Here is a 13278-nt window from a genome sequence, read left to right as displayed (position 1 = left end):
ATATCTGTACTCAAATTGCTTAAATATTGTTTCAGATGGGGACGTTTTAATCTGGATATGCAGAGAGGAGTGATGCTGTGGGGGGATGTATAATTGGCTCCCAGCAGAGCAGCAGTGGTGTGTGGGTTTTTACCTCTAGAAGTGTTACCATTTTCAAGTCCTATTAATGTCCTCTGGTAGTTTAAATACAGCATTGCATTACAGTGGAGTTTGTTTCCCTCTCAGACTGAATACAAATAAAGGTCATTTACTTGTATTTTTAGAAGGTTCAGAAAACTTAGACAATTTGTAGCTTTGAACAGCATTGTTGACTGTTGTATGTCTGCACAAAAATATTTCCAATAAACCTTTTATTAAAGCAATCCAGCAGACCGAGGCTTGTTTGTTTTATCCCCCTACAAGCTTTGCAGCAAGAGTTCCGTGTTAAATACATTTGAGATTTAGTCTGCAAAGCTGTTGAATGGATTATTTTTATTTTCTCGTGGCCTTTTGGGTGTGTTTTAAGGGCCTGCTCGTTAGAGCAAGGCTTGAGTTCCTTTAATAGGTCTCAAATCGGGCCTCAAATACAAGGCTAGTATGACAAAATAAGAATGGTACTGATGAGCTGACAGCAGGTACTGGTATTCGAAGTGTCTTCAGGGGCAAAACTATCTTTTTATATAAGCTAGATGGAGAGAGATTCTTCTGCAAATGATACAAATGATAATCTCAGCAAAGCTTCACCAAAATAAAGCTTGGAAGTCTTTTGTCCCAGTTAAGTCATAGACACAGCAGGGGAAAATTAAGCCCTAAAAACCCTCCCTGGCCTCCTTACATGCAGCTAATTTTGCAAGAGGCTTTTTTAACATGGGGCGTTCAGGCTCCTGAGTCTGAGGGTGAGCATGGTCTGATAGTGCACGCTCGTGTTGCCAGACCTGGAGAATGACTCTGGAGGTCCCTGGCCTCAAGCAAGAGTGGCAGCAGGAAGCACCACACGAAGGCTCTCGTGTCCCCAGTAGCACTGCGTCCATACGTGCCGGGGGACACCTGGCACCGACTCAGGAATGGGACTCAAGTCATGGCTGAAGTTAAATTTGCACAAAAAGGTTGGTTGGCCTTACTTGATTTTTGGTGACCATGGGGAACATGTACTGTCAGATCCCTATAGAAAATGAAAGAGTATGAGCTTTAACAAAGAGATCCCTTTGTCCAAATACTAATAGATGCTGGAATTAAACAGATTTTATCAGGAACAAAGTGCATATTTATATATAGTTTGGCTAAAATTTTCCCCCTTAGGGTGCTATAACTTGAGGAATAGGATTTTTCCTAATAGATTGCCGACAGAACCAGTTTTAAAAGCGTAGAGAGACTTTTTTACAACAAATTATTTCTGGATTTTCTTTTTTAAATCGTGGAACAGAAAGAAGGTGTAAGCCAAATCTCACCTCTTCCCTTGACAAGTCATTGCTTGAGCACATTTCAAAACATTTTTATCCCAAAAGTCAGACCAGTATCTGCTTTTCCTTTGCAAGGAAATTAAAAAGAGAGTGATGAACTTGTGTATCCCTGTTTTGCTGGAGTAAATGCCTGCTCCTTCCCTGGGCCTCCATAGCTGCAGCCCAGCCTGCAAGCATGTAGCAGCAGGAACTGTGCTGTTTGTAAAAGCTTCTCACACATCTGGGCAATCAATTATGCCAAAGTAAAATTGATGATAAACTTAAATAAGCCTCATTCAGTTGGTGGTGGGAGAACTGGATGCTCAGCCAACTGCTCCCCACACTGTTGTCTGTTGTACAGCGCACTAAAAAGGAAATTATTCTCAGAATTGTTAAACATAATGGATTGCTGCTTAAACCCCTTATTAGATATATTAGTTGACTAATCACCTCAGAGACTTTCCCTCTAACAGTCTGACAGGCAAGGCTGTGAGAGAGCCTAGAGCTCATGTCCCAGAGCCAAATATTTCCTGGAGCAGCTGCTAAGTCTGTTGACGGCAGTCTTCGGTGCCTCATACCAGAACAAAGAAGAATCAAAGTCCCTAAACCTGTAGATTAATGCTCAAGTCTGAAATGGGAGCATTAAAAAATAAAAGTGTAACTGAGAAAGGTCCAGCTGAGGAATGTTAAGCAAGAAGATTTTAGAAACATAATCCCTTTTAGTGAGTGCTGCTGTGGCAGTACCCGGTGACCAGCCCTCCCTCCAGCACAGCCCCGTGCCTCTTTGAGTTCCCTCAGCATTGGGGGTGCAGCAAGTCCTCAGAAACCCAGAAGGAGCAGTGAGTTTCCTCCTCAGCAGAAATACAGGACTGCAGAGAAACGAGGCTTTAAAAATCCCTGAAAGACACTGCTGGTTTGTGGCTGTCCACACTGATGAGGAGTGGGCTGTGTCCCAGGTAAGGGAATGGTGAACAGTGCTGGTGAGACCTTGCTGCAGTGGCCATGCCCAGCCAGGACATTCCCCGTGAGGAAGCTCTAAAGACAGTGGGGTGATGGTTGAAGAGGTGGTCATGGTTCCCCTCTGTATTTCCCTTGGTGTTTGGTGCTGCCCCTGTGAGGGTGTCATGTCGGAGTGGTGAGGGCACTGAGCTTCCTGGGTCACACAAAGCAGCCCTCAAGTGAAGAAGCTGCAACCTTTCAGGGCAGATTGGAACTTAAATCCTGCAGTGGTGAGTCTGGGAGCCTCAGCTCTCACAGCCACCTTGTCTGATGGCTCAGCTGGCACTGGCCTACAGCCTCATCAAAAATGTGCAGCACAGCTGTCACAGTAAACCAAGACAGCTTTTTTGGTCCTGTGGAGCTGCTGGTACTTGTTGGTATCTAGTACAGGATGCAGGAGCACCCCCCAGTTTCTTGGGAGAAAAGGACTGGAAGAGAGGGATTCTGGGCTGGGTTTGTATATTGTGCTGGGTTTGTAACTGTGCTGGTCCCTCTCACTCCCTTTCTCCACACTGTGGAAGGAACTGTCTGTAAGCTCCTGAAAACATGCCTTAGTCCATAAAAAACCACAGTGTGATCTTAGTGCCAGCTCATTTGGATGTGCCAGGTATCAGAGCTTGAGCTGCCTACCGCTCTCAAAACTGCTAACTAAATCCTGTGCAATGACTGTATGTATTTGCCCATCCACAGTGAGGGTGGGCTTCAGCTTCAGCTTTTAAACTGGGAGCCTGATTCTGACTGCACAGTAAATCTACAGCAGTTGCTTTTGCTTTGCAGCAATGCAAATTGAGAATAATTTTTCCCCCATAATGAGATATTTACAATCATGCATAGACTGTCTGATTGTGTGAAGTCAATAGGATTCTGTCTCTCAAAAGCAAATATTGAGGGAATTAGCAACTGCATAAGCCAATATTTACCATTTGGGTACTGAATCATAGCAGAGACTGCACAACACACCAACATCCTCATCTTGTCATGCAACAAGTCAGATCTGCCCTATTGCCAGCATCTGCAGCACCAGTGAGCTCTGGGAAGTTTGTGGCCCAGCTAAGCTGGGCTTTGCACCCAGCAGAATCAAACACTTTGCCACGTTGTCCCCATCAGCTTTCAAAGCTCTTCCTAAATCTGATGGAAGGAAACATAAGTACCCCACCCCTGGAAGTGTTCAAGACCAGGCTGGATGGGACACTGAGAACTAGACTATCTTTAAGGTCCCCTCCAAGCCAGCCAAATTTTTATAATCTTGTGAAGCTGCTCAGTATCTTGGAAGGGAGATAGAGAAGTATTTTTTATTTTATCGCTGCATTATTTTTTGACATGATGCTCAATTGCCCTGGTTTAATAGCATTGATGGGATCCAAAGTAGTGCCTTTCTGCTTTATTTTTTTTTTCAAATTAACCTAGAGAAGCAAACCAGGGTGGGCCATGCCCTGAGCTGGTTCAGCACTATACATGAGGAAGGCTTGGTGGAAAGCAATTTACCTGTTGAATTAAACATTTTTCAGCTTGATGTATCACTGTTTGCCTTGATTTTGCTGGAGGTTTTCTGAAGGACTGATAACAGCCAATAAGGGACTATTTACTTGAAAGTAAAGGATGATCATGTTTAGGAGAAAGATGTTATTGCTATTCTTTCTTGAATGTTTGAAATCTCTTTTTGCTGTTATAAGCCTAAACAGTGTCTCTGCAACAGCCTGTGATGGCAGACAAGATTTCAAGGTTTCAGGTGAGTTTTCTTTTGTATTTCCTGATGAGTTATGGACAATACAAACAGAAAGCAATATGTGTCCTTGGTGAGCTGGAAGTGCCCAGTGCAGAAAGTGACTGCTTTGAGTTGTTACCTGCATGGCTTCATCTCATCAGAAATAGCCACTGGAACTGATCAATATTAAAAATAAAGTCAACTAACTTTCTTTTGACAAAGACAGCAGCTAGTACAATGCTGGAGGCACTTCAATCTGAGAGCTGTGAGTCATGTTACACTCCAGAGAGGTTTGTCTCCCCTCTTGTAATGAAAATCAGAGAGTAAGAGGATACTTGGCCTCTTGCACACCTAGCAACTTTTCAGCCATGCCTAGTGGAATGTTTGCTGCCTTGCTCTCGGTATTTGGAAGATGTCACCTTTGATGTTAAGTGGGAAGGTATTTTCCAAATGAAGCTGTGCCTCTGCCCATGAACCAGATGCCCCAGATGTTCCCATCCGGCACAGCTGCCCCTACAAGAGGTCTGGCTCATCAGGGACAAGCAGGAGATGGAAATGACACGAGGGAAAACGTTGCAAACAAGCCAGCATGGAGAAGCTGGAGTAGGTTAGAGGTGCAGGGTCACAAGCCAGGTGAAAAAGGCCTGGGGTCAGGTCAGTGTGCTGAGATTTTCCAGGTATAAAGGACAAATTAGGACAGCATTTCTGTGGTCAAATCAGAGAACCAGTAAGTGTTAGCACAGTGTCCTATGCCAACCCAGGCCACACAGGAAGGGGAACTCTGCAGCAGGGGGAGAAAATCCATCCCTGTGCCATGGCTGTAGTGGTTTCCTGGGGAGGGGCAGGGGGGGAACCTGTGTCTGGGACTGGGTGTCCCCCAGGAGTTGGGGGAACTGGCACACCCCAGGGTGCTGAGACATGACATCACCTGTGCCACCCTCACCTCCAGGATTTGCTGTGGACATGCCAGCACTATATAGTTTTTGGTGCAGAGCAGCCAGACAACAGTGTTGGCTCACTCGAGGCCTTCTCATTGGAGCCCACACTGGTATTTTGTGGCACATGGCCAAGCACGATGGGCATATCCCCATTGCTGAGACACAGGAGGCTGTTACAGCACCAGTGACCGGTGTTATCTGAGCATTCAGGCTGCACAGAAATACTGTCACAAGGATTAAATGCTCTCCTATGGGACAGGGGACACTGTGAGCCTCCAGGGTGGACAGGGTCTCATGGAACTGGCTTCACTCAGTGTAGATGGGGAAGGGGAGAAAGGATGTCACAGGCTTATGTGATTTGTTCAGTCCATTTGCAAGTGATCCTGGGCAAGAAAATATTGCAAACCCCACTGAGGACAGAGAATTATTACAAAGGGACCTACTGAGAAGCGCGAAATAGGAGGAGGAAACAATAAAATGAGATTCAGCTTGGAAAAATAGAAGGGAATACATGTGGGGAATAATGTTTATTAATAACTTCAGTGGGAGGAAAAAAGTAGAAAAGCAGAAAATCGGAAGGGAGAAGAGCTCCAGCAAGACCAAAAACGAGCAGCAAATGAGACATTTTGCAAGGGAGGTGCTGAGGTTAATGTGCTGAGCTGAGACCTGCTCCCTGGCTTGCTCCTCTTGGGCATCGTGGGCCACATGTGAGCACTGGCCCCGAATTACACCAACCTCCACTGTCCTCTGATGACCGTGCACAGCTGGTGGTAGCTGTACAGGGCCACACAAGCCCCTGCTTGTCTACCCTGTGTGTCCTCTGATGTGCCCAGCTCAGAGGGGAGACATTCCAGAGTGTTTCTCCACGTGTGTGCTGGGAGGGGATCCTGTTGCTGGCGATGGTTTCTTGCTCCTCTCTGCGTGGCTGAGTGGTTTGGGCACGGGATTGCCTACAGCCACCTCGGGGCACCGCTGTGCCCACGGGTCCCCTTGTGAGGATGCCACCAGCCTGGTGGTGTGCACTCGGGGCCAACCAGCACCAGCCCAGCCTGTGTAGAGTTTGCTGGCTTTTCTCCACCCTCACCACTGCTTGCTGCGCACACAAACTCTGGCACGGCACAAAAAGAAAACAACTGCCAAGGGCAAAGAAACTCCCCAGATAAAAATACAAGAAAAAGCTTGAACACAAATTGTTGGCCTCCCCTGCTGCGCAGTAGTCGTCACCTCAGCACATCTGCTCCAAGCCATGGCTGACCCCCTCCTTCCCTGCCAGCTTTCTGCTTCCAGCCTTGCTACTTCACCTCCCCCAAACACTAGGAAGCTGTAGCATTTTGGAATGTGCTACATAGAGCCTGACCAAGGCAATGTTTTTCCCAGATAGTTATTCCCTACTTTTTTGAGTCATAAACATCCAGATCCAACAATCACTCAATTTCCTCTCTGTGCCCTTTTGGCTCCTCTAGCCACCCACCTGCTCACAGGGTGCAATGCCAGCATCACCAGCAGCAGGAAGGAGCAAACACCAGGAAAGCAAAGTGGCCTCATCCCAGACTAAGTTATGCCCCCTGACACAACAGGGCTTTGGTTCTGGTCTCACTTCTGAGGATGGAGTTTGCTGTAGCAAGAAGGGTCGCCATGCAGAGGACAGCGGGGACAGCACAGCTGCATACTGAGAGTTATACACTCAAAATGCTCAGCTGGTAACTGTGAATCCAACTGAACCCAAAATCCTCAGAAAATGCCATTTGCTGCAGAGTATTTGGCATTCTTTGAAGAGGGAGCTTGATGAGCCCACAGGCTCTGGCCCATCCTGCTCCCACCACTCCTCCCCACCTGAGAGGTGAGGGATGCCCATCTCAGCTGATTCTCAGATGCCATCTCCCTGTGCCCCTTCTCCCCAAACACATTCCCTCAGAACATGCCCCACTGCAGCACGCTGTTCAGACACATAAGTTGTTCAGTTTACTGTTATTCTTTAAAAACACAGCAAAAAGCTCAAACTTTTAGTTTTGCCAGTCTGGAGAGGTGGGCTGGTCAGATGTTCTTTTGGAGACACAGGAAAGCAAAGCATTAACTGAAAAAATAAAACTCTATGACAAAGCAAACAAAACCAAAGTCACACCATAAAATATTTATTAAGAAACAAAGGGGGCTTTTTTCTTCAGTTGTAAGAAACACTTTAAAGCAAGTGCTCTTTCAGAGATTTAAAAGCTATATCAAATGGTAACATTGGTTTTACATTATTGTACATGACATTAAAAAAAACACCACATCTCACAAAATTCCTTTTATTAGAACTCGGGTTTCTCTGCCTTCAGTTGTAAATTAATTTCTACAGACTTAAATTTAACTTATTCTTTTTTTTTTTTTAACAAGTAAACAATATACAAAGATTCACCTGAATTCCATAGGTCAGAGGAGGTGTCCTTGTCAGGGCCTGTGCAAGGCAGGCAGTGGGGGGGAGCTGACTTGGTTCACAGGGGGGGCATGGTCACAACCACAGGACCAGGACTCACCCAGGGCCAAGCACGTCCTGCCCCTGGGGAAGCACAGGCAGCTGCCCCTGTGCCTGATGCCAGCTCAGTGTGACCCCACTGCAACGTGGGCAGGTAGAAACCTACACCCCCAGAGACCAGAGAGTGCAGGGGGTGCTTCAGAAGCCTGGCAGCACCCAGCTCTAGAGCACCCACTGCCCTGAAGATCCCCGAGCACCAAGTTGTGCAGCATCCAACACCTCCAGCAGCCGGGCGCCGCCTTCCCAAAGATACCCAAGCCTGGTGGGAGAGGAAGCCAGGTCTCACAGACCAATCTTTCTGTCCAGATCCTGCACACTGACTGGGAGATCACAGCCAGGAACAACAGATCTGGGATAAATTACCTATTCATTTCCCCATGTCAGTGGCCAAACCATGGCTGCCTGCTGCAGACTGCCTGTGTGTGGCGTGTTTATGAGTAAACCATTGGGTTTGGCAATGCATCTGCACCTTCTGTGTCATTTCAAAACAGACGTAGGAAACGTAGCATCACAGTTATTGCTACATATTGATACAGTATCAGACAATAAGAAACCTTTTGTCATCAATGGTCTGGCTACAGTAATTGCTTGGGTTTTGCACAGGGCCTCAAGTCTTCTGCAGCACTGTTTGGCTGAGGAGCAAATGGATGGAAAATGCAGAGGCTACATTTTTTAAGAGACAAAACCAGCCTCACTTTGCTGCATTTGGGGTGATATAATTAGAATGATCTGACTGTTGCCTCTTCAACCTGGAGAGGTGTTTTCCCCAGATGAAGCAAAGCAGGACAAAGCCAACAGCTCCAGTGTAAAAAGTGTCCCTCCTGTCTGCATCTCACCACCTCCATGACCCTTGTGACACTACAAGCACCTTTGTCCCTTGGTTGGGCCTTTTTCCTTATTTTTAAATACAGCTGTGCCTCCCTAGTCCCCTGCCATGGGTAAAGAAAAAAAGGGGATAGATTTCAAACCTCCACCAACCCATTCACATCCCAATTGGATTCTGTATAACACTCTCCCACTCCCACAGGGTAGGGCAGGGGACTCAGAATGGGCTCAGGGGGGACAAGATAAAGTCCATTTTCCTACAAGGCATACTCCAATGCAAGCAGGCTTTGGGGTGACACCTTCGTGGGCATTCACACAGATTTCCTGTTTCATAGGAAGTGAGGTTAAATCAGGCGTATTTGGAATCACAGTCTGACCTTTCTCTACCAAGGCAGGTTCAGTTCAGACACTGCCAGCTGTACCAAAAGCTTTGCTGAGTGCCACAAAGAGCAAGCACCTCATACCCTGGTTTTAGTAAAATGTTCACAAAGATAAAATCTGTGCAAACCACTACTGGGTCCTGATCTTGACACAAAACCAAATCAAGAAGGGTTTCAAGTGCACTGGAAAGAAGAGCAGAATAATTCACTCTTCCAATTCCTACATAATACAAGGAAAATTGGTCTTTGCAAGACCAAGCTTCTGGTGACATTTCACCCCAAAGAGGGTGTGTGTAAGAAGCCACGGCGGCTGGGCACACAGGGATTGCACTGCTCAGCTCTTAGTTGTGATTGTCTGTAAAGAAATGGGAAATGTCATTATGGAGCTGAGAACAGAGAGGTTTCTGAAGTACTGCGGTCTTGTACAGTGTAACAAAACTCTTTCTACAATTAATTAGGCAAATACTTGTGACCATGTCATACCTGAAGGGCACTTTACGGCTCTGACATTTATCTCATGAGTACAGTGATCTGAAATACATATGCATTTCCAGCGTAATCCTTCGCCGCCGTAAATCACGTGCTGGAATGAGAGCGTATCTGGCAACGTTAATTCCAAGATATCATCCTTACAGTTCCTGGCAACAGACCCTGATGAAAATAAATGGTTTATAAACACTGTCTGACATGCATGAGCCTTTCCAAATTATTTACAAGTGATGTTCTGGGAGCTTTGTTCCAAGGAAGTATTTCTCCTCCATTCAGTTCAGATATTAAAACTGGCTGGGTGGGGATGAGGAGGGGAAGGCATCAGCGCTACACAGTCACAGCCGGGTACATCTTCTGCTCGCTGTTGGTGTGTGGGAAGGGAGACTGGATCTGCCTGTAGCCGCTCTGCAGGCCGTCCAGGAAGGGGGGCACCGGGGTCAGCGGCATCGAGTCGTGCTGCATGGCGTAGCCCACGTACTGCGGGTGCAGGTACTGGCCCTGGTGCGGCACGATCTGCGTGGCCTGCTGGCAGTTCAGCACTGAGAAGTTCGTGGGCATGTTGACGTAGACATTATTCATGGTCCCTTCTGGCAAGCAGCAGTTGGTCTGGGACCTCGTCGGTGGAGCTCTGGCCCCTGAGTTGGCGCTGGAGCTGGAGCTGGCAGCCGTGCTCGACTGGCGGGAGGAGGAGCCCCGGGAGGTGCTGGCACTTGGGATCATGGGGATCGTCTCCATCAGGCGGGTGCCTGCAGGGGCTCGACTCTGCTGGGGCTCCTGCTTGGGCCGCAGGCATCTGCAGCAGCAAGCTGCCACTAGTGACCCCAAGATGATGAAAGCGACAAATACAGATCCCACGATAAGGAACGGCACGTAGATGGGCACTGCAACACAAGGAAAACATTGTCAGTGTAGGCCAAGGACAATCCTCGGCAGCTCCAGCTGAAGTCCCCCCTCATGCAAGCAGAGCCCACTTCCTCCCAGCACAGGTCAATACAAGCAGAGCATTTTATACCAGAATGATGAAAAGGGCTGTTAAACCCAGTGGCTTAAGTTTCCCTCCTGTTGATGGTGGTCTAGTTCACTGCTTCACATTTAATCAAATTGTCTCAGATATGTCCTACTATAACAATCAGCCACAATACAGCTGGGTTTGAACAGTGCCTTAAGGAGATACTGTGGGGCAGGATCCCTCCTGAGGGCTCAGGATCACAGGGTAGTCGAGCCCTGGTGCCACATGACATCCCTCTCCATCACCAGCCCACTCTGGCTGTTGTCAGCCTGCTGGGGCAGGATGACAGCCAGGCAGTGACCAGACAGTGACCTGTAGTCACAGGCCTTCTGACACCCCAGAGCCTGGGGATGAATGCCCACCTGTTCTGCACTTCAGCCCTGGTTTAGGGAGAAACCACAGAGCAGGTGGTGCAGAGACAGCACCATGCTCCAAAGGGGCAGCATTCCTCCTTGTGAGGCCTAATGAAGGGACATCAGGGCAGGAGGACTGAGGGTGGGCAAGGGGTAGGAGTAAAAAGTATGGATGATGCTCATTGGTGGCATCAGGAGCCACCACAGATGGTACACATCAACCTTGGAAGAATCTGGGCTGTGTGTACAGATTTCACAGAATACACCTGAGTCAGAAAGGACGCACAAAAATCAAGTCCAACTCTTAAGTGAATGGCCCATACAGGGATCCGACCCACAATGGTTCATTGACTGAGATAATCCATTCTGGAGTCCCAGGGAAAAAGCTTTTTTCTCTGCCTCAGTAAGAAATCTGCATGGATATATCCACAAAAAACAAGGGGAAGGTGTCTCCCTTCAGTGCTTGTGAATGCTCCCAGCAACATGCCTGGAGTCCATCATTTCCACCAAAATCTGGCAGCTCCAAGACCCAGGCATGGCTACGGATCCCTGCTTGACCCTGTCTGACCCTGCTAAGGCAGCCACTGCTAATGACCTGCAAGTTAATCAGTGCCAGCACAGGGCAATGGCTCCCAAACCTGCAAAGCAATAAATTTTAAATAAAAAAATTGTTACAAAAATGCATTGTTCTCAGAACTGCAAAGGGAGGGGGGTTATCTGTTTGCTCAAGTCAGAATACTCCCTGGCACATGAAGCGAGTTATAACCAAAAGGCCACTTTTCTTCCATCACTTTAGTACTTTTAAACAAAAGGCTGTAAAACATTATCTCCACTTCTGCGCTTGGCGCTACAGCAGCCCTTGAGCAGGTGCACACTCTTGCTCCACACTGTAACGTGCAAGTTTTCCAGGAGTAAATCTGTCCTAATTATAACATCACTTCAGGCTACTTCTCCCTCACTCAGCATGTGTGGATGGCAGCAAGGGTGCTGGGGAGCCACCGGGGCTTTTTTAAACAGCAGTGGAAAGACTTGAGTTTATCCTTGAAATTCAATCTTGTAAAACTAGTCCTAAGTGGGGATATCAGAGCTGAAAGAACATACACAACTACAGTGGGGACCAGCCAGAGTCCTTTTGAGATATCCTCTTACTTTTTCTGATCTACTCATACGGGTTGTCTCATTTTTCCTTGCCTTTTCAATGGGGAGCTCAACCATGGCTGAGGAGCCCGTTCAAAGTGGCGGTAGAGCTGTGCCAGGCCGAGACGGCTGGCCGGGACTCAGGGGAGTGGTGTCACCTGCTCTGACAGAGACGTGGCTGGGATTTCCAGCAGTAAGGGCGGGAAAGGCAGGCCTTCGCCTTGGGCACTCCTCCCCGTGTAAGAGCGGCCGCCGGGCCCGGCCAGCGCCGACTCCGTCCATCCTGCCCCACGACTCGACGGAGGGGGAACCGGCGGCAAGGGGGGAAGGGGCGGGCAAGAAGATCGCCGCAAACCCGCGACGGCTCCCGTGGAGCCGCCGAGCCGGAGACACCCTCGGAGCCATCCGAGCCGAGCCGAGGCCGCCTCACCTGCCGCGCCGTCGGGGCCGTCCTTGCCGGGGCGGCCCGGCTCGCCGCCGCCCTGCCGCCGGTCGTTGTCGCAGGCGCCCTGGTCGAGGCGCGCCTCGGCGCTGGAGCAGCAGTACCGGAGGGCGCAGCTGCCGCAGCAGATGGTGGCGTCGCCGCCGTCGAAGCGCTCGGGGCACTGGAAGCCGTCCCGCCAGCCGCCCTGTCCGTCCAGCCAGCCGTGGCAGTACTCGCCGCTAGCCGCGGCCCCCGCCGGCAGCAGCCAGCCCAGCGCCGCCAGCAGCAGCCAGCCCCGCATGGCGCCGCCGGGGGGGGCGGCCGCTCCGTCAGGGCCCCCCCGCGCCGGGGCAGCGCCGCCCGGCCCCCCGGGGCAGGCAGCCGCCGCGCTGCGGGGACTCTGGCCGCAGGTCCCGCCGCCACCGCCGCCGCATGCCCGGGGCCGGCCCGCGGGGTGCGGAGCCGCCGCCCGGGGCGCACCGGCGGAGCCGGGGGCGCCGCTAATGCGCTCTCGCTCCCCGCCGCCTCGCCGCGCCCGCCCGGCCCGCGACCTCCTCCGCGCCCATGGGCGAGGGACGGCGGGAGCCCGTGATCCTCCCACAGACTGAGCGGAGCGAGTCGGGCGCGCCGAGCCCGCGCCGAGCCCACGCCGCGCCGCTCTCGGTGCGCCCCGTCCGGCGCAGCGGCCGCTCTGCGCGGGGGGCGCCGCGCCCGCACTTATAGGCGGTGGGGCGGCCCGGCGCGCATGCGCCCGCCCCGCCCCGCCCGACGGGGCGGTACCAGCGCGCGGGCGGGCGGGGGTCGCGGCGCTGGCCGGAGCGGGGGGCGCGGGGGGCGCGGGGGCGGCCGCCGTCCCGCCGGGCACCGCCGCCCAAAACAACCCGACGCCGTGTATTTGCCTCACCGCTTCTTAAAAGTGAGTGGCAGCCGGAGGCCGGGCACAGGGATGCACCTTCAGCTGCTGAAGTGTCAAGAAAGCCTGTGGTTTCTCGTTCCCTTGTGAGACAGCTGTCGTGACACCAACCACAACTCTGAGTTACAATGCATTGCATCGAGTAAAAAAAAAAAAAAAAAAAAAAGTACTTC

At 50.4% G+C, this 13278-nt stretch overlaps 1 protein-coding gene across 1 annotated transcript; it reads right to left on the bottom strand.

Moving 5' to 3' along the window:
- Positions 1-7176: 7176 nt before the first annotated feature.
- SHISA2 (shisa family member 2) lies at positions 7177-12493 on the bottom strand. Its single transcript, XM_053934772.1, has 2 exons — positions 12199-12493; positions 7177-10150 (listed from the first exon to the last, which is right to left on the bottom strand). Exons 1-2 carry the CDS (start codon positions 12491-12493, stop codon positions 9597-9599), a joined length of 849 nt encoding a protein of 282 aa, XP_053790747.1. The 3' UTR covers positions 7177-9596.
- Positions 12494-13278: the final 785 nt, after the last annotated feature.

This window comes from Vidua chalybeata, chromosome 2 (genome assembly GCF_026979565.1).
Source record: "Vidua chalybeata isolate OUT-0048 chromosome 2, bVidCha1 merged haplotype, whole genome shotgun sequence".
Lineage (NCBI taxonomy): Eukaryota > Metazoa > Chordata > Aves > Passeriformes > Viduidae > Vidua > Vidua chalybeata.
The sequence above is the reverse complement of the archived record's forward strand: the minus strand, read 5'-3'. Positions and strand labels throughout refer to the sequence as shown.

Bases quoted from the DNA above. Each gene is read 5' to 3' on its own strand.
- SHISA2 (XM_053934772.1), bottom strand. From the start codon at position 12,493: ATGCGGGGCTGGCTGCTGCTGGCGGCGCTGGGCTGGCTGCTGCCGGCG. The intron at 10,151-12,198 runs GTGAGGCGGCCT...CTTGTGTTGCAG, and splicing joins CGGCCCCGACGGCGCGGCAG to TGCCCATCTACGTGCCGTTC.